This window comes from Pezoporus occidentalis, unplaced genomic scaffold (assembly GCF_034315485.1).
Source record: "Pezoporus occidentalis ecotype Australia unplaced genomic scaffold, CSIRO_AGI_Poc_V1 ctg1, whole genome shotgun sequence".
Taxonomy (NCBI): Eukaryota; Metazoa; Chordata; class Aves; order Psittaciformes; family Psittacidae; genus Pezoporus; species Pezoporus occidentalis.
This window is the reverse complement of record NW_026912778.1, coordinates 10,035,560-10,063,229: the sequence shown is the minus strand read 5'-3', so window position 1 is coordinate 10,063,229 and position 27,670 is coordinate 10,035,560. Positions and strand designations below refer to the sequence as shown.

At 36.4% G+C, this 27,670-nt stretch overlaps 1 protein-coding gene across 20 annotated transcripts in view; it reads right to left on the bottom strand.

The window, feature by feature from the left end:
- Positions 1 to 27,670, bottom strand: part of TENM3 (teneurin transmembrane protein 3) — a 413,751-nt gene that overhangs the window by 298,620 nt on the left and 87,461 nt on the right. For 14 of the 20 annotated variants that reach the window (XM_062625044.1, XM_062625130.1, XM_062625214.1 and 11 more), the window contains 2 exons: positions 21,410 to 21,712; positions 6,527 to 6,805 (listed from right to left, as the gene is read on the bottom strand). In XM_062625044.1, coding sequence (XP_062481028.1) covers positions 6,527 to 6,805; positions 21,410 to 21,641 — 511 coding nt within the window. In that variant the 5' untranslated portion in view covers positions 21,642 to 21,712. Of the gene's footprint in view, positions 1 to 2,120; positions 2,170 to 6,526; positions 6,806 to 21,409; positions 21,713 to 27,670 lie in introns of those variants that run through there. The other 6 variants (XM_062625702.1, XM_062626205.1, XM_062626454.1 and 3 more) reach the window with 2 other exon arrangements.

Below are 27,670 nucleotides of genomic sequence, written 5' to 3'. Positions count from 1 at the left end.
GATTCTGTAAAGGACTGTGATTCAGCCTCCTGCCTTTCTCACATTTGGGAAATTTACTTATTCTCACTTGAATGTAGATCTTTGTACTTGTATTTACTGAACTGCATTTTTTCATGTGGAATTATTTCTCCAGGTTTCACCCTGTTTTACAAAGTGCATGTGACTCTTTCCAGGTTACAATGTTCTATTTGCATTACCCAAGTCATTAAGAACATCTTACGTCACACTGTGTTAGAGTACTATTTGATTGAACTTGCCTGTTCATGAAATACCAATAATCACTATTTACAGTTTTTTTTCCAATAAGCTGTACATTTGTCTTGTAATAACGAACCTAGACCCTGTATCTCTATTTATGTCAGTAGTGAGGCAGTGTCAGAAGCCTTACTAATATCATAATAGGTATTATTGTTAGCATCTGCTCCTTTTTCCTTATCAAGGATTGGCTTACACTATCACTGAAGAAAATCATTACAGCTTGACAAGACTCATTTATTATTTATTGTTATGAAGCATAAACTTTTTTCTTTTTTTTTCTAGGATGTTTTCTGTCTAACTGATTAGGCAGTTTCCTTTTCCTTAGCTTTGCTCCTGAAGCTGGATTTTGCCTTCCAGAACCATATCCATCTCATCAATGATTTCTCAGACATGAGTCATAAAAAGCCCAGAGGCTGTAGACACTTTGTATATGCAGGACAAAGTTTCTTTATTTAAGTAACCTCAAATCCTTTATTTAATAGTATAAATGTTAGCTCTGTGATCAGTTACTCAGTTAGCAAATGCTGAAACAAAAACTAAAGAAAACATATCAGCAATATATTACTAGTCTTCCTTCACTATTAAGGAATAAATCAACTCCCTCTTCTCCCTTTTCTTAGCATTCATGTTTCTGTACAAGTCTTCACTTTTTTGCTGATTATGTCTCAGTTTAATTTGCATGCCTGGACCTCCCCAACTGCAGCATTTTAAGCTCCTCCTCAGAAATTTGACTTTCCATTTTCTGCATGGTTCTTTCTTGAAATTCAGATCTCTGGATAAATCCTGAGCTATGACAGCTGGTCTTGAAACTCCTCTTTCACTACTCTATAACATTAGAAGGATAACTTTTAACAGGTAAGAGTGAATTCTCTGAAATTTTCTTCTTAGATTTTCTTTTCCTCACAGACCTCAGTTTTAATTTTACTGCTGTCAGCGCTTGTTAAGCCTGCAGCTCCTGCGCATCAGAAGATTTGGGTGAGTGTTTCCAAAGGCCCTCATCCTCTGGTTTGATGTCCTGTACCAGACTCCCACCCCCAGAACATCATTAAGATGGCCCTTTGGAATCTCATACATTTTCTCAACAGAAAGGTCAGTGACACTCAGTGGATCTCTGAAATCCAGGAGATCCCGAAAGGTTACTGTAAAAAGGTCAGCCCAGCTGTTCCCTCTTTGGCTACCACTAGCCGAAGGAATTCTCAACATGACTTTCAGTTGTATTAACAGTGAATGCTAAAGAAAATTTATTGAAATATATCCGCGGAACTACAATCATAACCTTACACAATGTGAAAATCAGTGTAACTACCGAAAATTTGTGAAAGTATTGCAGAAAACAGGGATTACTACTTTTACTTATGGATTTCTGTTCTGTGTGTCTATAACCAAAGAAAAATTTGTATGCTTTTTAGATATTAAATAACATTTCAGAGCTGACTTCTGTCAACAATAAAACAGACTAATTTCCTGGTTATGAAATTTCTTTGGCAGCAAAGCAGGATTTAAGAGATAGTGGCATGCTTAATGAGGGGTAGATAATTGCTAGATGGGATACTGTGGAAAAGAGTGAAGAAGCTGTAAATGGTGGTATGGAAGTAAGATGAATATTAATTCATCAGCTATGTGGCTGGCTTTGATCAGCAGGCTGAGCATTTGGCTAGCAGGTTCCAAGCAGCTATACTGAATAGTAGAGTTCATCTACAGTGAGTTTTGTCTTAGCATAAAGAAGGATGTTAAACAGGTGAAAATGTTTAACACTACTTCCTGAATGATGCGCATTATTTAAGAATGCAAAGTTCAAGTATGTGTTATAGATGTACTGGGTTAGAGAGAACAGATTTAAAATGTCTTGACAAGGATCTTACCAATGTTTTCTTGGTTTTCAGAGATCTGAATGCCAGTAAATTCACCATTCTGGAAGGACAAGAGAGTATTAGGTTCACAAGAATGCTATCTTCAGAAACTGAAGTTGGAGAGGAAACAAGCAGATGCTCCCACAGCTGATAGTGGTATTTTTTCTTCTAAGAAATCCTCAGCAGTGAACATTCTACCAGCAATCTCTACTTTTCCGTATCTGCAAAATGGGTCCAAGCTTCAAATTACTTCTCTAACCAATTCAGAATGAATCCTGAGCCCACAATTTATTACTCCTCTCTCCCATTCTTCTTTTTATTTTGCTACATCCTGAACACTTCTGGTCTTATAACAAACCCCCACCAGTGCAAAACTTTGACTAATTAAGAAAATAAAACCCCACATTGTAGTGCTCTCAGAACTACTTTCTGTACTCACAGCTAGTCTTTGTGGCTGTGGGCAGAGTCAACGATATGGCACGCATCTATCCTGAGCGCTCAACAGTTTTTCAGAAGCACTGTCAATACTGCTTTCAAAGGAACAGAAGGTGACAAAGACTTGCTTAAATCTTAAATGAGTGACTTCCCTGTCAATCATTGCCATAGCCTGAATTTCAGGCCATCACAAAAAACATATACAAAACTGGATCTATAACTTTACAACAAATAAATAACTAACTTAATAAGGAGCTGGACTTTAGGAATAACTTGCTCAAGTAAATTTCATGTTTTGTTTATTAGCTTTCTGGTGTCTCATTAAGTCAGGGATTGCAGTTTAATGGATTTAAAAACAATTTAAACAAAGTAGTAGATTCTGCCATACCACATATTGACCCTTCAAGCAAAAGGGCCATTTGAAGCCTAACTACAACTTCTACCTATTACTCTGTTGGAATATTTATCAAGTTTAAAAGACAAGCTTTAGTAATCTTACAACAGCTTAACATCATAAAGTTACTGGCAGGCATATAAAAGATGGGCTGCTTGTATTTCAAAGCCACTACTCCTAGAACAATTACCAACATAAATTTCTCAAAGCATCATTTATGAAATAACTTGAAAAGGGAATGGAGAAGAAAGCCTGAAGAAGCACATGCATGCTCAATGTAGTCCAATTGATACATCATATTGTATGTGATACTGGTAGGTTGCCCAGATTAACAGATGCAAGTCCTCCTTCAGGGAGGCTGACATGACAAATCTCTCAGAATATGATGCCAAGAGTCATATACGGAACTTGAATGAGCTCAAAGAAAAATATTTCTCTTCAGAATGATTTACTGAGCAGTAACCTAAAACTTTGATGTGAGAATACATCCGTAAACCTTATTTTTGATAAAGAGTTCTGATGCTTTCTAAAAGAGAAGGAAAAAACAATAAATCAATTTGCTGGCATCCATGTTATGCTATTAATATATTTAACATTTTGCAAGCTAAGCATGTGCAGTGTTATTTGTTTAAAGAAACTTTGGATCCTGTCAATATTACTCACAAATTCAGGTTGCTTTTGTAGGGTCTTAGGAAGACAATATTGAGACCTCAACAAATAAAACTTAATATCCTTAACAAACTATTTCCACTTATTCATTTTCATTATGAAACAGAACCTTGAATTTTACCTTCCTGAGGATATGCAATCCACATCTATTTCAGAAGAGCAAATATACACAATGGTTACAAGGAAGGAAAGGAAATCGTGTTTTGATCCTAAGCTACTCTTCTTGCCTAAGTGTCAAGAAAGAAAACCCCAAGTACATTCAACAAATGGTTAATCATGTAGTTTATCTGTAGGATAAATCACAGTTCTCCTCATCATAAATAGTCCCATTAACTCCAATAAGGTCTGCATATGGTAACGGACTGTTTAAACAGTGAATAGTTTTACTGGGTGAACAGTGGGATTGCTCAAGAGCTGAAGCTTTTAGGTAAGGAAAGTATGATCTGTTGTTGTGTTTTGCTCATCATAACCTGTTGCTTCTTATCTGTGTTATGGAGGTAAACGCTCCATAGAAATGTTTTTACCTGTAAAACAGTTCCATCAAAATTCAGTCAGGAATCTTTCATACACACAAAGCAGGATGTAGTAGGAGGATTTGTCATAACTTTAATTTGTTTTCAAAGCCTTATCAGATTTTTTCAGATTTTAACAGTATACTGGCATAGCTATTAACTTCTGGCCACAAATTAACAAAACTCACACCTGCAATGTGGTCCTTTGATTAGAGCACCTGTGCCTGCCAGGATGATACATCTTCCCTGACTTTAAATTATATTTTCTGTTCTACTGTGAGCATTTAACGCACTGAGTTCCAACTACGTGTATAAGATGTTTCTCAGCCAAATCTTCCATATTCAGTGGAAACAAAAATTCAGAGAAAAATACGAAAGAAGATAAAGCTTTTCACCATTTCTGTATCATCTCCACTGAAATGGAGACCCATGACATGGTCTGAATTATATGTTTCATAACCCCATGGGACTCTCAAGCCATCAAAATTTCATTAGCCTCACAGCAGTCCCACTACCTCCTTAAGTCAGACTGCTGGCCTCCCTATCAATAAATAAATCAACTGTAACCCTTTTTAGTGACTAAGCTCTTTGTTGAAGTTGTATCAAACATCAGACGTTCCTTGCATAAATTTAACCAGAGCAGAATAATGTCTTTGCCAACATATTCACATTCTTCTCACACATGAAAAAAAAATAAACTAACTTTAAGCTCATGGAGGAAGTTTTGGCATATTGTAATCAGGATTTTGTTTTTTTAAAAACCGCAAATGTAGGGTTTATTAAAAAGTACAGCAAACCTACTGTACTTCTAAAGAAGTCACCTCTGGTAATTTAAAGGTACAACTCTAATGAAATCATGCGTGTGTATATATAAATATGTATTTTCAAAATCATTAACCTAGGGGTTTAGGAAAAGACTCAAGGGAATGTTTTAGCATAGACCTCTCAAAAGGAAAAATCACAGGGCTGCTCAGCAATTTATTCTAGATTGATTTGCAACTGAAATATCAAGAGTCATCCAACAGAAACTCCACCGTCAAAAGGAGATAGGCAAGTACTCCTGCCCCCTTTCAAAACAACCTCCAACTCAAAACAAGTTTTCCAAGCACGAAACAAGACACCTGTGAACATGGAGTATTTAAGTCCAAAAAAAAGGAGGATCCCATCTAAGACAGCCATCTTGAATAGGCATCTTCAGTTAGAACCAGCCACCAGTGAAAAAGACAATTATGAATTATACCAAAATAAAGCTTTGGTTTTGTTTTCTTGAACTAAAGTTAAAATAATAAATAGGTAAAACTAAACATTATTGCTTGTAGTTTAAAATATAACTGCCTTTTTTTTTTAAATACATACACACATAAACACTGCTGTTTCCCACAATGTGTTACTGCTACTGCCAGAGGATAAAATAAAATTGCTCTGACATTTGTACAGCTATGTAGACAGGTTTAATAAATTAATAAAATGACATGTAGACATGCAGGCAATAGCCATCTCTAACTTTTATTTTTACTCATTTTTTCCTTATTCCTCTTTTGAATTTGTCATATAGAAAGTCATGGAGTTAATAGAACAATCACTCTAATTCCAGTAAAGCTGACAATCTTCTGCAAATAAAAAGAAGTTAAAGATAAAATGTCTTATAATATTTGTGCATTTAGCATTTAACACTGCATTAGGTTCTGTTCATACCTCAAGTGGAAGAAAAAAATTTTTTTAAAAGCTTTAAAAAATGAACCAACTGTATTAACCTCTGTTCATACAAAAACTAAGCCTTAATATACAATAGTCATAGCCCACATTTTACAAAGCTGCTGTTTAGGGTTGTTGAGTTGTTTTTTTTTCAGATTTTAATTGCACAGTAATCCAGTCCCCCAGGTACATCAAAGGCCACATGTCCCTCTTCACCACAATTCCAATTGCTCTCATCAGCTACGAGTTTAAAGCACAATCAAATTTGTTTTTGAACCACATTAGCCTTGTTAATAAGCTATTCTTTGTGTTCATTCATCCATTCCAAGATTCTGCAACTTCTCCAAGATGTTTTGAAGAAGAGCTTACAATGAAACTGTTGATTGAAAGCTGGCCTTGGGGATCAACTTTATCACCACTTACTTAGCTGTTCCCCAAAGGGTAACAGGTGACATGGCCTGAGATAAAACAGAGCTAATCTTTTCTGTGATTAAACTCTTTCAAATAGCTAAAACACTGCACCCAAAGCTTACACTAGTTAAGACTAATACTGAATATTGACTTTGTTGGGGGGAGAGGGAGGGAGAAGGGAAGAGTGGGTTAAAAAAAATAAAATTCAAGGCCATTCCTTTACTGATTTTAAATTCTCGAGTGTCAACCAAAACAGCAAATAAAACATTGATTTACATATGGGCATATGCATAAAAACTTACCATTTTCACTGTCAGACTTGTTTTCATGTTCGGTATCAGTCAGAGTGAGGGCTGAGTTGGAACGGCTCGAGAGACAGGAACTGCGCCCTGATTTGACCCCCCTGCCCCAAAGTCTCATGGCATGCTCTGGAGACATCACTCCTTCATTTTCAGTATCAGCATCTGACCCTGCACTGATAGAGTAACCTCTGTGGGGGAGCCCCATTTCCGCACAAAATGCCAGTCCTCGACGAGTTGCTGGTTCACAAACTCCTAACTGCCTTAGGGTAAAATTCTGTCCTGATTAGGGGAAAAAAAGATAACAAAAAGTGAGATTTGTTTAAAATGTATTTTTAAAAGAACCTAAACCTAAATCTCTTCATGTGTATAATTATTTCAGGTGTCATACAAGGTGTTTTGTCAAAATTCTGCACATATTACAATCAAGTGGATTCTTTTGTCTCCAGCTCTCTGTAGTGCCCCTTTCATTCATACTACCTTGGCACTGTTTCGTCAATACTTAAACACATCAAAAGTGCTCCTGAGTAGGCAAGAAATGTAATAGAACTGCCAATTCAGCACGTGAAAGGATTAAGTCAAACTTTTTCCTTTTTTTTTTTTTTTCCCCCATCCTTCAGGATTATCTTTTTGTGTGTGTGTGTCCTGGTTATTGGCCAAAGCAATAGGTTGTTTTCCCTATGCAGATGTCCCCTAATGTGGCAATTGAAAAACTGAATTCCAAACCAAACTCACTTGGTCTTTACTGGATCTCTCTGCCCTACTTTAACACACAAATACAAACAAACAGAACAAGGACTACAGTAAAGATGTTATTTTTTTGTGTCTCTATTTTGAGAAACATTTTTGGCTTTTACTGCTGAAGCAGAGTCTGTGCATTTTAAACAGATTTTTAGCCTCTCTTTTGGGGCAGAGCAAGAGACATAAGTGAATCCCCAATGATTGTATTAATAAATTAGGAGCAATAGACTCATGACACTTCAATAACTTAAAGTGTCTAAATTATGCGACACTCAAAAATGACTGCCTTTTTAATGGCTGTGCCTTCATCCTACTTTTATGTCCATAGATTTAAAACATTTTATGATATACAGATACTTGGCAAGTTCATTTGCATGCTTGTACCCATAATGCTTTTCCACCCTAGCCCACAATTATTTCATAGCTCTGGGAACAAATGAGAACACACATTCAATTTTTGAATCTGACAGGCGTGCTAATGTCACCAAAATTAGTCATTTAACATAAAAATATGTAAGATAATTAAAGCTTATAATACAGCAAGGACAGAATCCTGCAAGTCAGAAATAGAATTGCAGAAATGTGAATACAGAAGTGTAAATAATTACTGAAATACTAGCAATTAATGCCCTGGCCATTGACTTTTTTAAGTGAGGTAGTTAATTATTTTATTGCTGCAGTCACCGTAAGTTTCTTCACAGTCACAATTATAAATGAATTCTGACAATAACTTTAATGAATAATGAAAATTGGTTACTACAATTAGGTACAAATCAAACTGCATTTATTATCCAGCTGTGAATAAATATTTAAATGAAAATACAGCTGTGGAGGTAAATATAAAAGGAATAAGCATACCTGTGACTACATCTTAACAGTGTGAATGCTGTAAGAACAGCAGACTACCATGTACACTGATAGTGTCTTATAAATTTTTAAAGCTATGTCAATTCCCAGGTTTTGAAAGAGTCGAAACTAATCAGAGAAGCACAGGCCAAACAAACCGCCCAGTGGTAATAGGGTCAGAGCTGGAAGTAGTGAAGTGTCTACAATGCTTATTATTTTGCATTTTTGGTAACTATATGCTAAGGGTGACAGTCTAGAACACTGGTTTTATGCATTTAGTACATTATTACACGAATCTACATTTTCAAACAGTCGCTTAAAGTCAGAACCAAATATAGGAGACGCCCATGTGCGCATATATATGTATACAGGTGTACCTACACACATGAAGCGGCTAACGTGTATACACAGTTGCACATGCAGCATCTTATTGATTCTAAGAACAGGGTTTTGGGAAGCAAAATGGAAAGGAAGAGGTATTTTTGACAGAAGAGAAGGTTACTTGAGTCAGTAACAAAGCTACTGCTTTGACTTCAATGCTACAAGATGTTATGCCTATGGTCCCAGTAACCTCATGGTGCTGAGGTCTGGAGGCAAGGAAGGATGTGGACAGACACAGATGCTGCCTCTTGAGACACAATTAGAGCAGCTGCAGCAGGTGACCATTGCAACCTGCAGCTCCTTTGCCAGCCTGTACACCACACAGCCCCATGCTCCCCGCACAGCAAAAAGTATCTCTTTGCACTCAGACAGTTACTCAGGGAGACATCTGTGCAGAGACATCAATTTGAAGAGACTATTTATTCCCCCCCCCCCCCCCCCCCCCGTGTTTTTTTCTTTTTAAGCAAACTGTTTAGGAGAAACTACTTCAGGCACTATATAACAACATCCTCCATGATCACTTTTTCCAGGAGACTTGTCTCAGGCACAACGTACCAACTACCATCTATTAATAGACTATTTGTTTAACTAAGTCTACAAAAGCCTACATCCATGTAAAATATTTTCTTCTTTTTTCCCCTCTTATGATTGGTAAGAAAAGCAAACTGGCATGTCACAGGGCCAAAACAGAAAAGGGGGGAAGGTTTATATATTGCTCTCTCAGCCCATTCAACATATTAGAGCTTTCCACTACACTGAGAAGTTTTACAGCATAACCCAGAAACGTTGTAGTAGATTTAGAAGCATCAGGCTAAATCATCTTCTGAATTAAAGCTTTCCTAAGACCTTTACTAAGAGGATTGTACTCCATGTAAGTTGCTGACACAAATGAAAACAAACAAACAAACAAAACAAAACAAAAAAAAACCCCACTGCAAACACAAAACCTAAACCAAAAGTTGACATGGAAAAATATGTACTTGTGTAAGAATTTATATCCCAAAGGAAATCATACATACATAATACAATACTTCTACAACATGTTAAGTTTCCTGACCAATGAAAACAGGAAGTCTTCCAGGACTGAGGTGGGGCTGAACACAGCTGGAATGCTGATGTGGTGGGCAGCAGAGTAGCTGGGGGCTTTTACCTGATAATGAACAATACTGTGGAAAAAAATTTAAATATAAAAATTGAAAAGGAGGTTGTAGGAGCAGAGTGTGGGTAAAAAAAAAAAAAAAGAAAGAAAAAGAGAGGATGTTCTCCTTCTTGTGTTCTTAGAGTTTCCAATTAACCTTTCCAGAATGACTTCAATGTGAGGGATTTAATCACCAGCCTCTTGGATTATACACACATTTGCAATTTCTCCTACTGACAGTAAGTGCCTCAACAGTTCATAAAGACTTAGAAACAACTTGGAAATTTTAATGAACTAATTCCTGAGAAGAAAATGTAAATACAGAATAGGCAGAATGCTTTGTGGTGGTGGTGGTGGTGTTTGTTATTTTAACTTTCCTTTAAAAGAAAAGGACTATGAAGTGTAAAATAGAAAAAAAACCTGGACACAGCATTTCAAGGAGACTTGTTCTGGAGACACCTTTGGGAGTTTTGCATTATTTGGGATGATGTATCATGAAGTTAGGTTTTAAAATAAAAAATAATGCTGTTTGCTACCACACTACCATCAGATACTGCATTTCTTTTACCTGGGTAGTGTTAGGACTGCTGACACTCTCCATTTGTGAGAACAAGAAGAAATTTAACGTCATAACTCTAAAATAACTTTCAGGAGCTTGCACAGAAATCACTGTTAAAAACATAGCATTTGCCAACAGTAACCATATATAACCTCTTATGCTGTAACCACGTAAAATTGGTGTATCTCCTTAACTACATTAAATACATACAAAAAAGTGTAACAATTCTTTTTAAGAGTATGTATATGTGCGTGCATATATATTTCTCTGCCAGAATCACATAAGTCACATTGTCTAGAAATGTAAATGATTTTTTTTTTAAGTTTAATAAAAAAGTGCATAAGAAAATTTTACGTATGCAGAAATTACGTATTATTTTAGAAATCCAGAAGTTAACAGCTGGAATTAAATGGAAACCTGCTGTACTTGTGCCATGTTTGTTTCCTTGGCTTAAATTGAAGAGTTAGCTCAAAAACATCGATAATTACTTAAGCTTCAAGTTGGAAATGTTATGTTGTGGAAATGGGTTTTTGAAGAGGACTGCTAAACAAAAGAATAGGCCCCATGGTTCTTCACTTGTTAGTGCTTGCTCTAAGTTGAATCTATACTAAATATATACATGGAGATACTCTCTTAAAAATCATGAAAAGTGGAAACAAAGAAAAAGAATGAATAAAAAATATCCAGAGGATTTGTCAGCATCTCCAGACATTAGCACTGACAAGTCAGGGTTCAGCAACAGTAGACTATTACGGAAAGAGGGAAAGAAACAAAAATCTGAAAAGCCTCCAAAGCATCTGCCTAGTTAACATCAAAAATACACCCACACCCCTATCTTTTAAACCAGAGGAATTATAGTGCCTTTGCCAACTGGTTTTGTTGTAACAGGATATGCATAGTACTAAAAAGGCAGAGGTCCCAAACCCATCCAAGCCCATAGTCAAAGGTCTATTTAGTTTAGCTCTTGCTTATGTTTCTGAAGAAGTTTTGTGCTATGTCTGCTGTCTCTGCACCCTTTAGTACTTGTCAGTCCCCTTTTTAATCTATTCTTCTTTTGTATCTTGCCTTCTGTCTGTCTATAACACCACGCTGCCACTCAAAAATCACTCTGTGATAACACACGACAAAAATACTTACATTAAACTTAGAAAAATTGTCAAACAACAAAAGCTATACATGCACAAAACTATGACCATGCTCCTTAGGAGAACAATCTTCCCCCATAGATTTCCTTGATTCCCTACTTAATCCTGATTTTAATTTTTTTAATTAAAAGAAGTCTCATTCTTTCAGAAAGCAAATGAGGACAAGTATTTTTCTCATGTTTTTATTTTCGATCTGCAGAGTACTGCATACAAACATGTCCTCATAATACAATGCTTCTCATATAAGCTTATTATACAAGCAGCACTGATGTCAAGACTGCTGAAAATTGTTATTGCAAGGACCATGCTGTTTTCTGCTATTTTGATATGGGGAAAGTACTTCCTTTTGTACTCATGTTCAGATAATATTACTGGGCTATATTTGAAGCAGGTTACCTGTAGCTCGTTCGCAGTACCTCTGAATACCTTCTGCAGAGTGGAAGCCAGCACACAGCTGCACCGCATCTTTGAAATGCTTCACCATTTCTGTACAACCAAGAGCTCCAGACTACTGACCTGATTCAACAGCACCTTGCCTTCCTAACTCACACACATGACGAGTAAGAAGGAATAACTGTTAACTGCCAACTGGCTCACCTGTTCACTTCTCTAATTCCTGAAAAATACAGAGCTCAGTTATGTGCTAGTCGAAGATGGAAAAAAGAGCTTCTTTGTATATAACAGCAGGCAGCAAAACTGTTCTCGGGGCACTAGCTAGTCAGTGCAGGACCACTGAGAACATGGATTAGATGCCATCTTCCTAGATGATCAAAGCAGAGCTGGGCCAGTTTAGCAAGAATTCCATGCACTCCTATGGGATCTTAAACATCATCTATTTTCAAGTGTCAGCCCTACCTGGTGTCTTAAGGAAAAACATGTAACTTCTTTATAAAGAAAATAATACGTTTTTCTATTTACTCTGGCAAATACAGTCTGGGACACCTACAAAGGTGGTCCTTTGGAAGAAAAAGAGGAAGGACACTAAAATGGAAATGAATGTACAGTAGAATAGCAAATTTGTTGGAAAGGACAAAGATTTTTTATTTTTTATTTTTTTTAAATACACAACAGCAAAACAGATGCCTTGGATGCTCTATAAAACTGATAAGTACTGTAAAAATGCTGTCTCCAGAAGCCAGAATGTTAGGTGGGTAGAATACAATTACACAAAAGAGAGAATGAGTAATAGATGTGATACCATCAAATGAGTAATAGATGTGATACCACCTATTCTGTCACAAACTTCACTATAAATTTACTAAAAAGGAGTTTTCAAAGCTGTACTTGCAGTTCTGTTTGCTAGGGTGCAAGAAATTGCAGTGAAGACTGACAAGTAATGAGCTTTGCCTATATTAACATTTCTCCTTTCTGATTCTCCAGAGTATTTTGTTGTTGTTACTTCAGTCTGATTTCTCTTTGTTTTTGTGAAAATGATCTGTGAAATTTAAACCATCCTAATCCACTGTATCACATTTTCCTTCTGGTTTTAATTCCTATGTTTTTCTCTTCACTCATCACAACCTTCTTCCTTGTCACCTCTTAATCTCTCTTTCTTGACCTTTCACTTCTCCATGGTAGCCTCCTTTTCTCATCATTATCTGATTCAGAGTGCAGCTGTAAGATTCGTATGAAAGACATTTGCTTCTCCAAAAATCCAGTAAATTACATAATAACAGCATTAAATTATATTAAATGTTAGCAACTGCGCATATCATTTTCACATGCTTGTTTTTCTAAGCAAACAGTAACACAGCTCTTGCATTCCTTATAGGCTTTCAAAAGCATATAGGGATTTAAGTCATGGACTCTGTGACTTCTGAAAAAGTCAGTGCCAGATACTGTGAGTTCTTTGATCTGCACTTACTATGCCACTCATGGTAGAAGAACTTTATGTATAACTCAAAACCTGAGTCAATTTTAAATAAAAAATAACCCCAAACCTAAACCAACCCCCCCCCCCCCCAAAATATTTCAAGCATCATATTTAAACAGCTATGTATTTTTACTAGCATTAAACTATAGAATCACAAGGAGACATAAATTGAAATGCTAGCCTGGGAAAGTTTTTATTTTAAGAAATAGAATTGAATCTTCCTGACAGCAGTTTTCCAAATTCTGGTTCAAACATGTAGACTCTTCTGTGCAGTATGGGAGATTCAATTTTATTCTCTGTTAGGCTGGAGGGTGGTAGGGGATCCTCAGTACTAATCCATGGACTAGAACATATGAAGCACTCCTTAATCCAGTATAAGGATAAAGAACTGTTCATCAAACCCTCTGAAGCTACTACAGAGTAAGATTAAAGTCAGCTGCAGATAATTTCACAACTGCACAACTCAAAGCTTCAAGCTGCAGCATCAGCAATCATGTTCCAATAATTAATAATTTAAGCATTATGGTTCCAGATCTTGGGATTTTAAATAAAAATTTGTATTTATTACTATGACTACATAATATATGAACTAAATTGAGAGAAACTAACATAGCTGTCCAGATCATGGGCTACAAGAGGGAAAAAAAAAAAAAATCACCCCAAAATCAACCAAACAAAAAACCCAAACCCCAAACCTAAAAAAAAAACCAGGATTCTGTGGATTTAAAAAAAGAAACATAACTCCATGAGTAGCAAGGAACACAGTCTTGATCATGACCAGAATGACAGTATAGACATTTTAGACCCCTGTCTTAAACTTTGGATCCTGGAACCAAACCATCAACATCTCAGCATCCATTTATTACAAACTACGAATAAAGACTAAATTTGATAGATGTGAAGAAAATATGACCCAAGGGTAAGCAACGTAGAGATGATGGATATCCAGTCTGCAAAGAGCCTACAACCACAGATTTGACAGGTATGAACTGCCACATTAAGGTCAGTATGATGCTAATGACATGACATACAGCTTGAAATGGGGAAAGAAGGCGAGGAGAAAGGAGGCAGTATGAAAGGAATCACGCAAAATAGAGTTGAGGCTCACTGCCGTTCCTCCATACAGGGAGGAGTGAAAAACTACCATTATTTTTGCCTTTCCACAAGGGAAAAGCATGTTTGACACCACAAGTGAGCAGAGAGACCCCCAAAGGGATGTGTCTCTCAGCTTGACAGAAAACTTGATTAGTTCAACAGGCCCCGAATAGGTAAAAAGAAAAAAAACAAAACAACAAAACACCACACCTATTCAGAGTAGCCCACATATTTCTATTTGTAGGACTTCATAAACAAGTACCCCACACTCATTGCAATCAGCTCTGTCTGTAATGCAAGGACTGAATGAGATGCTTGGAACATTGCTATAGGTAAGTGCAAGAAATAACAGGAAATACAGACCTAAGGATTTCTGCAGAAATGAAAATCTCTTTTACTCCCTCTCTCACTCACATTTTCCATCAGAACCTCCAAAAGGGTTTCCATTCTGTAAACCCCCATAATAGATGTAGTGTAGCATTGTCTTCATTCAGATTTTCTAGCAAAATATCTATTATATTAAAGACAAGAAAGAATTCAACTCATATATTTATGGCACTGCAAAGCAAAAAAGAAGAAACACAAAACTAGAGGCCCTGCCTTTTCCTCTTTCAGCTTTAATTAGCTCAGTATTGCTGAGTACTGACTCTCAAGCCAGTAAATTGTGACATTGTGCAAACTAATTTCAGAATCAGGAACTTTCTGAGGAATTACTCCATTTTACATCTCTGCTTCATTTTCCGCATTTATTTGCCAGTGATGGAATAAGCAATCACTCACAGCTTGGCCTACAGCCCTGACTCTCAGCCTTAAGCACTAAATCAATGGACGGCACAGACGGGCCTCTTCAGCCTCTTTCATTCCTCACCCCATCACTAACTGCACACTTTTCTAGCTTTATTCTCTCCTCAGATGTTAACACACTGGAGTAATCTTTCATAGCTACACATGTGATCCATTTATCTCCCTAGTTCTTAGTTTAGTTTTCATTATGGAGACGAGCAGCACATACATCTCAGTATAAGGGCTATGGAAAGATGCAGGAGCAACTACAGACCCTCTACAGTATCTTTCTTTCTATGAGGCTGAAACTCCTTGTGAAGGCCTGTTGATCACCTTACAAATCCCTAGTCAGTATGATCAAGAACTTAATTCTTTTGTTTTTCAACTGGACTGGTCAAAGCAAGATTTTTACTCTGTGGACCAAAGCTGTGTAGAAATGCCTGATCAAGCAGTCTACTGGCAATAACCAAGGTTGATTTTTCCCTGGAGAATCACAATTGCCCTTTGTCTCCGGATCTGTAGCTCATCTACAGACCATGATCCACAAGGGGACAATTTCAGCTAGATGAATACCTTAGAGCAAGTGTGCATATCACTGAGCGCGAGCTAAATGTACTACCAATCAAATAAAAGTGAAAGGTTTTTTTTTAGTACCACTCTGTAGCTAATAGAGTAACTTTAAAAGTCAACAGATCCTTATCACCCGGAACCTGAAAACCAATTAACTTCTTATTGTTGCTTTAAGGAGTAACTAGTACAGCAATGAAAGATGATAATATTACTTGGCACTTACAGCGCTTTTCATCTTCAAAGCATTTTGCAAACATAAACTAATTAATCTTCCCAACACGCCTGTGAGGTTGGTTAAGTGTTATTATTCCTGTAGTACAGAGGGGGAAAAAAGAAAGCCCAAACCAAAAAAAAACACCTCTGGCAGAAGGTTATGTGTGTAGCTCAAGGCCACAAAATTATCCAGAACACACTGGCACTGCATGCTCCTTATATGAGTTACTCACTCAAATCAGGCAGGTACTGCAGGTGGCCGTGTTTTAGCATAACAAAAAAGTATCTGTCATGATGATAATCAGGACACATATCTTGCACTGCAGCCGGGAACATAAAACACTAATTCTAATATCCGCCTCAGGTTTTGAAAGACAGCACTTGCCATGTCACTGAATGGTGATTAATTTGCTCATCAGGTGAGCACAGAGTCACTTGTCTATTATTTCATACCTTCTCGTAAACAGTCTGTAAAGCAGGCCGATTCACTTCTATTGAGAATCACTTGCCTACTCAACAGTCAAAATCAGCCCCTCATTAAGGCATAGGTAGTGGAAGGTCAAAATGGTCTTGCACGTACGTCCTTCCACTGCTTCAGAGAGGTTACTTTAAAGTAGGCTCTAGGTTTAAAAACATGACTATTTAAATCCTTTAATCCTACAGTTGACATTTATGAAGACTAGAAAGATTAAATATTTTGCTATCCAAATAACTCATTTTGAGCAGCTCGTATTTAAAAGCAATAGGCTTTGGAGTCATATTACATCAGGATAGAAGTTGCAATTAACATTTCAGGTTTCTGAAGTCTTAAAAATGTATCCCTGACAATGTTTAGTATCTTATACAATAAAATTGTCAAAGCATATATATCACTGTTTCAGGTCCCTCTTTCACTGAATGGTGGGATTTTTCTAGCACCTAAATCTAAGTGTCATGGGAGTAGCAGCTGAACGATACCTACAATACATCCACACACTGGAATGTACTGTATACGGCTTTGCTTTTCAGCAACCTGGTATCAGTGATTCAGCATGTAGCAAAGGAAACAAACTATTTTTCTTCACTTGTTTGGTAAATTCAGCCCCTTTTTTTGCAGTTCCCAGGAGTTATTAGGGTATTTAATCTGATTTAGGCACTTCAGTATTCAAGAAGAGTACACGCACAAAACCATGCACAGAAGTACTTTCTCCTGCAAAACTGAATGGGGTGGCATGAAAATAAATTACATTAAGGCTTGGCTGACAGTGAATTGTTCTGATTGATAAACATGATGAACTCATTCTCACTGCCAGCTAAGACAACCTAATAACATTACCTGCAGGCTAAATCATAGCTGACTCAAGCTTTCAAAAATAAAAATTTAACAAAGCTTCCACTGCCTCATCAGGTCTTCTATTAGCAAAAGGTGTCTGCAGCTCAGCCCTTCAATTTACACAGTTCACAAACAGTCCTGTGATTATTTTGTACAAAAGGACAAACATGCGCAAATCTGCAGTACAACCTGCCACCTGTGCTCATGGGTCAGCCTCCTGCTCCTGTGCAAAACCTCACTGACATAATATACAGATCACTCTATAGGGTCACTATGCTGTCCTGCAACAACAATATTATTTGAAATGGAACAATGACTACTTAAGAGGTAGTGCATATTCCTCTCTTCCTTTTAACATGCATCTGATGGTAAATAAATACAGTTTTTGCCTACCTGTATTTGTCTTACTAACTTAATAAAAAGTTTAGTTCAGGTTTGATTCAGGATCATCCTCAAATTATTTTTCTATTGTTATTTTATCCTAATGCAATTTAAACAATACAAATTACTTTCTACACTGCAAAATCCTTCCCTCCCACTCTGCAGTCACGTCATACTTTCAGGTATTTTTGAGGAAGAGACCTCGAGGATCATCTGGCCCAACCTTTCTTTTCAAAAGCCCAGTCTAGACAAGACAGCTCAGCAACTTTTCCAGCTGAATCAAATGTGTCTCATGTTGGGGAATCCCCCACTTCCGTGGGGAGATTATTCCAATGGCTGGTTGTTCTCATTTGGCATAGCATTTTCCTATGTACTTTGTGTTACTTCACACAGCAGTTTTATTTTGTAAACACAGAAATTTCGCTGTACAACAGAGAAATTCAACTTCATACAGTCAGCTTAAATCCTGAATTCAGCAACATATTTGGGCATGTTCCAAAATGCAAGCGTTCAGGTTGCTGAATTCAATTAGAGAAGTTGTGCATTTAAATCAGGCTACTCATTATAGTTGGATACTTCAAAGCATAAGAAAATAAAGTGTCTTCTTCCTCCCTAAACACATAAACAGCAAACAATCATATTGTCACACCTAGGAAAGCAAATAGTCTTTCATGGTGCTTCATCCATTGTCAAGGAATACTTTTAAAGAAAAAAAGCTCATGGTCTTTATTTACACGTTTGGGTGCTGAGTTTAATTATCCACCAGCTTACCAACTTTTCTGAATCATAACAACAACGTGAAAATAAATAACTAAATCAGTAGTTCTAAAAATAGTAGGCTAAAAAATCCTCATCTGAGGAGTTTAAAAACAAAGCCAGTTTCGCAACAGATGAAGGGGCTTAAGAAGACCAGCACAGCAGGTCTCTCACTGATGTCAACCGAAAGTGTGCTGCCTAGATGAAGTTACAATTTCCTAAACAAGCATACCTGCCCTTCAAGTCTTGTTAAACAGTTTTCAAAATTAACATGATAATCCCAGTTATATAATAATTTTACATTCAAATGTTTTACTAGATGTTTTAAATCTTTTTTTTTTTTTGTAATTACAGTAACAAACATGCATTTTTAGGCTCTTATTTATGTAATTAATCTCAAGCAACAGAAAATAAGCCAAGGAAAAAGTTCTGTGACTGGAACTGACAGTTGAAGAGCCTTCTCTTAGCAAGATGTCCTGGGATAAACCTGCCACTAACAGGACACAGTTATCTCCAGTGGCAGTATCCATTTTGGAATTCCTACTATGGGATTTTGGGAAGCAGGAAGCACAATGACGGTCTGAGAAATCTCAGAAAGAAGAGGTGGGAAATTTCTGATTCATTAGCAGAAAGCTTTGAAGGGCTTTACTCCAAAATATCAGCCATAAAAGCACATTGACATTTTTAAAAGCGTGCCACATTTGAGGGACTTGAGAAACTCATGTAACTACTCCAGTAGCTTTCCAGCAGACACTGGAAACTTAATATTGTTATTTTACACACTATGGGGGGAAAAAATAAGTGAAACACTAGTCATGATTAATTTTAAAAATTAGTTTCCAATTAAAGGTATTTATTAAAGCTTGCGTTTTTTGCTTCTAGATTTATTTCCTGTTGATTTAGCAGGCTAGAATGTAATTAGACTGTCAACAAAGCTACGTGTCTGCACTCTGTTTCTAGACGGGGGGTGGGAAATAAACACAGGGAAGCATGCTTTATATATTATTTAAAAACCTTTGGAACGACCTTGAAGACCTTTTCCATAAAATGCTTCCAATGCCAAAAGCAGTAAACTATTTCAAAGATGAATCAAAATGAACACACTACCTAAGACAGCAAAACAAGCCCTTTATACCCTGACCCTATCAAACCTGCAGGCAGTCCCCAAAGGGGCCAAACCAGCATGCATTAGAGGGGAGGCCAATAAGCCAAACAAAGAGAATTGAAAGGACAACAAGGAAAATCAAATGGTCACAGATGACAGTGCTGAGACCACTGAAAGGTGAAGATGACACTACATATGCCAGACTACCATTTTAGGGCTATAGACATGTAATTTATTGCATATTGGGTAGTAAGTATTAGCTAAATACTATGTGCATTTCTGAGGAAAATGAAGAGAAAAAAATCCCAAAGTCCCAGTGCACCATCGTATATGACATGACAGATTACAGAACTTCTTCCATTCCATTATTGCTATTTAAAAAGAATAGTACCCTATTCAGGCAATAGTTTATGAATTCTTTACATAAGTATCTCTATTTTGATAGAATTTTGTCTCTACTACTAAAGAAGTGTCTACAGTACAGATCTTAGAAAGTTTCCTCTTGAATTTACCTTATTAAAGTAATGAGATAAAGGTGACTAACATCTTAAAAACTAGAGAGTAGTGATGACCTGAGGTTTCAACATACCACGAAAACCAAAAATACACAGCAGAAAGCAAATAGACTACAGTAGGTGCAAGCCTCAGTTACACCAGCCTAACAGAAATATTTTTATTTTCTTTGCAAACATTTCTAGGCAAAAGTCAACACCATGTGGCCAGCTCTAATTCTAATGTAAAGTTATTCTACTTGGAACGAAGAAAAAACACCAATAGGGAAAATATTTTTAAACCTTTCTAAAATAAAAGCTAAGGACTTTCTCACAAGGAGGAAGCTTTTTTTTTTTCCTACCCATAAATCTATCCTTATTTTCTCATGAAAGAGAAGACAGCTTTATACAAAAGAATGAGGTATAAGTTTACAAAGCTCTTGGCCTAGCTTGATCCTTTTAGATAACTGGGCTGCAGTACTCCACACATTTCATAACTTGTTTTCCTTTTCCTATGTTAAGTAGTTTAGTTGTAGAAATGCCAATTCCAGAAACTACAATTTTGAAACTGAAAGTGATGTGTAAATGCTTAATCCCAGCTGGAGGCAAGTACAACCTCTAAGAACCACTGGGGTGCAAACGGACCTCCTGAGGTTATGTAGTCCAAACCCTCTGTTCAAGTACTGTCAGTTACAGGAAGTTGACCAAGACTATGTCCAGTCATGTTTTGAGCATCTCCACGGATATTTAGATCTCTTATGTCTCTCCGTCCTGGACTCAAATTCAACACTGATCTCTAGTAATGTGTTAGCATCTGGTTAGATACCATAGATATCCACTAAAAAAAAACAAAACATACCAAACAAAAAAACAACAAAGAACCCCCCCCCAAAAAAAAACAAAACCAAAACCAACCCCAACGAACCTAAATGCATCGATCGTGAATTAATTAATCTTAGTCATCATACAGTGCTCTGTTACTGCCCATGTGAGCTAAAAGATAAAGGCACTGAGCTAATACATTATTCTTACGCTCATCCACACACACTGTGTTTCCCCAAACCTGTTCATAGAGCTTGGCCTTCTTGGAACAGTTGTATTTATTTTTATTAATTTTGAAGCTATTTACATTTTAGCGATACTTGAGTGGCAAATGTTTGGGCAATCTGTTACTGAGTCAAATTGATGCTGGGGGTCTAATTTTTAAACTGTAAGGCCTGAACACTTCACATGAGTTTGCAAAGTTGTCACTGACCCATTGCCCAACATGGGCCATTTACTTAACTTTCCTGTGCATCATATATTATCTATTTCAAAGATGGTACACAATGCTTTGCCATCTTTGTAAAACATGTAAGGAGATACAGGTGTACTATGTGTGTACAGCACTACTAAAATTCATGACACTGGTATAACAGCATACTTTTCCTGCAGCAAGAATGCCTGGTTACTTGGTACTAATGAATTATACACTCTATATTAAAACATCTTGCCTACCTTGTCTGGTATACTCATCTGCTTCTCTGTGGACCAAATCTTTTACCCGGTTTCCATACAGCAACCTAGAGGAATCATGATCAAAAGCTTTCAAAGTTTCGCTGGAGCTGTAAGACTTCTGTGTAGGCACTCTGCATTCCTCATTTTCTGCAGAAGAATTTGTATAGCGCCGCTCCTTGTCTCGTCTGCTCTTTGTCAGGGAACAATAAGGCCTACGTTCCTTCACATCCATACTTCATTCCTTCTCTGTGCACATCAGTCCAGCTTATTTAGAAGTCTTCTCTACATTCAGCTTACATTCACCTATAACAAAATTAGAAAGACAACCGCTGATGTGTTACAATGTCCTCTAATTGCAGTGATTGCTTCCTAACTGTCTGGGAGAGAAGGAAAGATCTCATCAGTGATGGGTGAGAGACACTTCTGTAATACTTGCGAGACTTCCCAGAGTCTCATGCATGAGCTGCCCTGATCAAAAAAATTAGCAAAGAAATTTTTGTGAATGGCACCACAATAATATTCATTTTTATAGAACAGATTACAATATCAAAAGCAGATTGAGACCTGGGGGGGGGGGGGTGCAGGTAGCTTTTCAGCTTTAAGAACATGTTACTTGCCTAAAGTCTATCTGTAGGTAGACAGTCTTATTCTGAGAAGGATGCAGAAGTTTGACTTCTGTTCGTCATAAACCTCTGGTTTTAACGTCTGTTTCTTATATACAGACTTCTACAACATTTTATTCTCATTTCTATTCTCAGAAAATTGTTCTTGTTGAGAAAATATACACAATTTCACAGCAAGCTACAGAAACATTACAGGTGATATGCAGGAAGACTTCTCCAAGGCACTATATTCTACATAGCTTGAGCTAGAAAGCAAGCAACTGATTTGTAAATGACAGTCAGAAATAGTTTTTCCTTCCCTTAAGTTCTAAAGGAAAATTACAGTAAAAATCTTATTTCTGTTGCTGTTTATTTTGCTTTACAGTTCATTCCACTTAGTTTTCAAAACAAGGTTTTCCAGTTTCATTTCTTGGGTCCTGCACAGTTCACCACAATATCTACATCTCAGAGCGAGAAACAGTTTGAAAATTCTGCTTCTGTTCTTTTCTTAAAAAAAAAAAAATAAGCAAAAAATTAAACACAAAATACAATTTGTATCTATCAATATCTGACAAAACATCAAAAATGAAGAACACGACTTTGCAACTGCACCTGTTAACTGAGGCCTTGGCATTTCTCATTTAAAACCCTTATGTTATGGTCTCCAGGAGAACCCTGCTCCACTCTATTTAAAATACTTAAATACCACAACTGATTATTTTACAAAGTGCTATCAATCAAGTCCTTTGTGCTGAAGAATTAAAACGACAGTTTACAGCACATATCACAAAGGAATGGCCAACTCCATTTGCACTCTGTTCAGCAAAACCAACATCACTTTACAACTTATCACCTATTTCATTTTAAACATTTAATATCAAACAAACTAATTAGTTGTCACTCCTGAAAAGATTTTTAGAATATTTAATTTACTACAGAACTGTAATTCAAGTTTGTGAATGGCAGCCAGCCTTTTATTATTCTGTTCTGAAATTCTCAGAAAAGATCTTCCATTTCTTGACCTGTGTGAATCTCAATTTAGACAAAAAGACAAAGCCTTCCATTTAAGCAAACTTCTGCTATATTTATTATATTTTTCAAATGTTAAGTGGTTAAAAGGAAATTGAAATATTTGTACATGACCAGGAAAACCAAAGTTTTAGAATAATTCATTATATGTATGACTATTTAGATAGATGTCTGCATGGCCATGTAGCAAATCTTTTCAGTTGCCATGAAACGTTCAGATTTTAAAATATTTCACTAATGAAAGCAATGTTCTTTCCATATAACAACAATTTTCTAGGCATTTTAGAAACTCTGTGCTTTATTAACATTAAACTGAATTGCGAGTTTAAAAATAATTATTCACAGACACACAGGTATTCTTTTGCAGTACAAAGATTTCACGTGGAAGCATAACTCCCTTTTTAACTAGTTGCTTCAAGACTTTAAAGAGGCACTAATTCCTAGTACCACTAACTCACGCCATGGGGAAAACTGACATATGCTATTCAAAGGTGATTTTTTTTTTTTTTTTCCCAAGTATCCAAGCTTCTTTATATTACAAAACCAAAAACCTTGCCAGGGAAAGAATGAAAAGGTTAAAAGAGTACACATTATTTAATACCATCACATTACAGAAACACTAACGGGGATTAGACTGCCACAACAGTGAGGACTAGTAGACCTTTTTTTTTTTTTTTGTGGGCATTTCTGGCAAAGAAAAAAAACTTGTAAGACTTAAGAACCTAATCTTTTTGAATCTGGCATTATATAAAACATCTGTTTACTGTCAGTAACCCTTAACTATAAAAATCAATAGTATTTATTGGCATCTAAGTGTTTCCTCAGCAAATTTTAGGAAACACGTCACATCCTCAGGCTCATACCTCAAATTATATCATCAGCAAATCCACATATCTGAAAGAAGGAGACAGAAGAAAAGCTGTCTTGAAGATCTGTCTACAAATAAGTGTTCTATAGCATGATCAGAACACAAACATATTCGGAGAACACAGAAATAGGTATCACTGCTAACATTTAGTAGTAAGCCAGGAATGAGAAGTCAAACAAAAGACTTGCTGATGGCTTTACAAGATCTGAACTGTAAGTTTTTTTACTGAGGTGGGATGTTTTACAGTCTCAGAAATATGCAGGACTTAACTTGTCCCATCATGAATTTTATTCCCCTTACCCCCTTTAAAAGAAAACACCAGCCCCAAACCAAAACACCCCTCACCCCAACTTCAGAGAAATCTTTTCTATTATTGAGAAAAATATTTTAAGAACAAAACCCCAGATATTTCATTTACTGCATCTGCCCAGCTCCTTTCTTATCAAGATCACTATAGTTAAAATATTAATGAGTTCTCCCATTCAAATTTTCATATTTAAATGAACCACTGTTACACAATTTGAACATATTTGTTGTCCTCCATTTCCTATAACACAAAAGCTACATCTTTGGGGAATTACCTAAATGCAGTGACTAGGTTTCTTTTAATATGCCTTAGAAGAAGCTCAGACAGAATACTGGTAATAGATACAAACTCAAGGAAACACAGCAACTAATTGGATAAATCGGATAACAATTTCAAACCAGCTTAAATTTATTTTGTAAAATGTTACAAAAACTCTTGCCTTCATCTGCAAGCAATTTTTGCCCATATGTCAACATTTATGGTCCATTGAATAGTTTTGCTCCAATTAAATGAAGGAATTTTACAGCAATATTTACAAAGCTATTGAGCTACTAACTCACCCACAAAAGGTCCTAAATACTGTTACATGTTGTATTACAATACTAACGTGAAATGACCTGCATATACTGAAGAAAATTGGAAAATATTTTATATGTGCTACTACTTCAGATTTTTGTCTAATGCTTTCTGAAGTATAAAGACTGAGGATGCTCATCTTCGTCACTAAACACTGGGATATCCTGTGATTTTTTTCAGTGATCTGCTCAATGTTACACAGACTACTGTCTAGATTACACATGAGAAGTGTTTGCTGACCACCAGACTGACATGTCAGCTCCTACACAGTCATGCCCGTTTGTGTACATAGCTTAGTGGATTGCAGCCTCAGATTGTGCTTTCTCAGTAAAATTCTTCAAATTTTAAGAGCAGTTCAAATCAGTAAAGAGGAGATGCCGATTTTTAAACCAGCACTTACATATTACTCTTAACTGAATTTCGAAGGGAAGCAAGAGAACCAGAAAAGCATTTCTTGTACATGACCAGGTCACTGGGACCAGTATTCATTCCCCTAGGTGCCCAGGGACATCATTAGCACAATATTTAATTACCAAGTCAGATAAGGCATGTGCAAATAATAATTAAAACAAGAAGATTACTAAAGTTCTTTTTTCTACTCTAAGTGTTGTGGAGACCCCAAGTGTAAACACCAAAATAGAGCACAAGGTACTTTCACAAACAAGTGTCGAAGCTACTTAGGGGAGCTTGGATGACGAAGTCTCAGACACAGACAAAGCTGAGCGACGCAAGGGTTCAAAGTGTTACACTGTACTTAAAATTCCCCAGGACAGCCTTACAGTAGTTCCTTGTAATCACCTATTGCAACATAACATAAAGTCACTGTAGCAAAGAGGAAAAAAACACAGTTACTTAGCTTTTCTTTTTCTTCCTTTACAATAAAAGAGGCTGAACACTAAAGCCCTACGCTGCAATATAGGAAAAGTACAACAGACATAAAATGTAGTATATATTTTAATTGCCAAGATGTAAATGAGGCTTCAGGGTCATGCTACAGAGTGTTATCTAAACCACCCAGCTACAACTTTAACATGCCTGCAGGCCTTTTAAACTGTTATGGAAAATTATTGCGTTTAATTCAGTGGCTTCAATTCTGAGTTCCCCAAAGGGTCATTACAAGCTGAGCAACAGGATGGCAGTCCTGCCTAAACCTACACAGTGCTCCATCCCTGTCTCACTCTGAGAACCTTCTTCCAGCATTAAACCTGGTTCAGTGAACACCAAAGTAATGGATTAAGAAGTCTAAATATACCCCAATATTTTATGCCCTTTGATATCTAAAAAGCTACATAGTAAAAACTTAAGAACTAAAAGATGTTTGTTACTAAAATGAAGAGATAATTGTATAGAAGGGATTATGCCACTGTTTGGGTTGATTTACGGATCTGCTATAGAGTATATTATATGTCTTTTCAATATGTATATTCATTTTAGACATCTCAAAACACACAAAGCTAAAACTGAATTAGTTCTGAGAAGACCAGGAATCACTTTAGTATACACAGTACTCAAAAAAAGGTTTCAAAAATGAGAGAATAAACCCTGTAGATTCCTTTGTTACAGATGAATTGTAATAATACAAAATGTTATTATAAAAGAAAGCCAAACAAGACCTCTCCTACACATTCTCAAAAGGAGAAGGAACAGTAAGAAAAGGAGCATGCTGCTCAGAGCAGAGCCCTTCTTTCCCCGCTTTGAGCTGCAAAACTGAGCCAGGGAAAGAACTTGCATATTACATACCACAAACTTGCCTGACAACACCTAAATGTAAATGTAACTCTTAGGAATGCCTAAACTGTATTCCCAGCTGCATTCAAAAGCCTGCAATGGTATTACTGAATTACTAATATTTCTATTATTAATTACCATTATTACAAAGTAAGAATCATTGATCCTTTCACACCAATCCCTTAATACAGGTGTAGCCTGAATTCTTACTTAGACTGGGAACAAGTTTCCTTTCATGGAACACTACAACATTAACACAGTAAAAGAATCGTAAGAATCTGGGGAGAAGAAGCAGGCTTGTACTTCTGTCTGAAATTAGAGCAGAGGGTTTTAGGGACTATGAGTCAAGATGATGTTTGATGCCTATTCTCAGCATTTCAATAGCTGTTGAAAATAACATCTTAAGTACTGGTGTTGAATAGATACATTATTACAAGTGCCATTATTTCAATTTAATAATTTCCTTTTAATCTGTAATAGTTTACTAATATAAATATTACATAATATAAAGATTACATTAGTTACAATTTTCACTAGGCATAGTACTTGCATGACTCTTTACAGCAAAACAGAGCAAATCAACTGGTACATGTAACAGATAGATTAAAAAGCCTAAATGCAATATACAGAAATTAAGAAAATCTCCTGTCCACAAAAAAATACTCACAATTCACACAACTAATCACCCATAAAGCCTATTACAAACAAATACTAAGGAAAACTGAAAAGGCATAAAAGAGTGATGAAATTTCCACTTCAGTGGTTGATAAAGTGAGATATGTCAGAAATCAACTGAGGTGGAAAAATGACACTTTGAAGAGGTGCTTAGGATGATCTGTAGCTATGGTGTGCCATTAGTCAAACTGATGACTCTTAATACATGGACATTTCAGGTCATCATATCTAGAAACTCACTTCCTAATATTAAAAGTCTATCTTCCGGCACAGAAACTAGAGAGGATGCATTTGAAGTCAGCATTCTTAAGGGGGAGTGGGAAAGAGATGGTCTATCAGTCAGTTCACAAATTAAAATTTAAAGAAAAAAATGCCTCCTTATGTCACTAACTAACCCTAAATTTTAGAATTACAAATGAAAACGGGGGGGGGGGGGGGGGGAGAGAAAGAATACCACTAAAAAAATATTGTATATT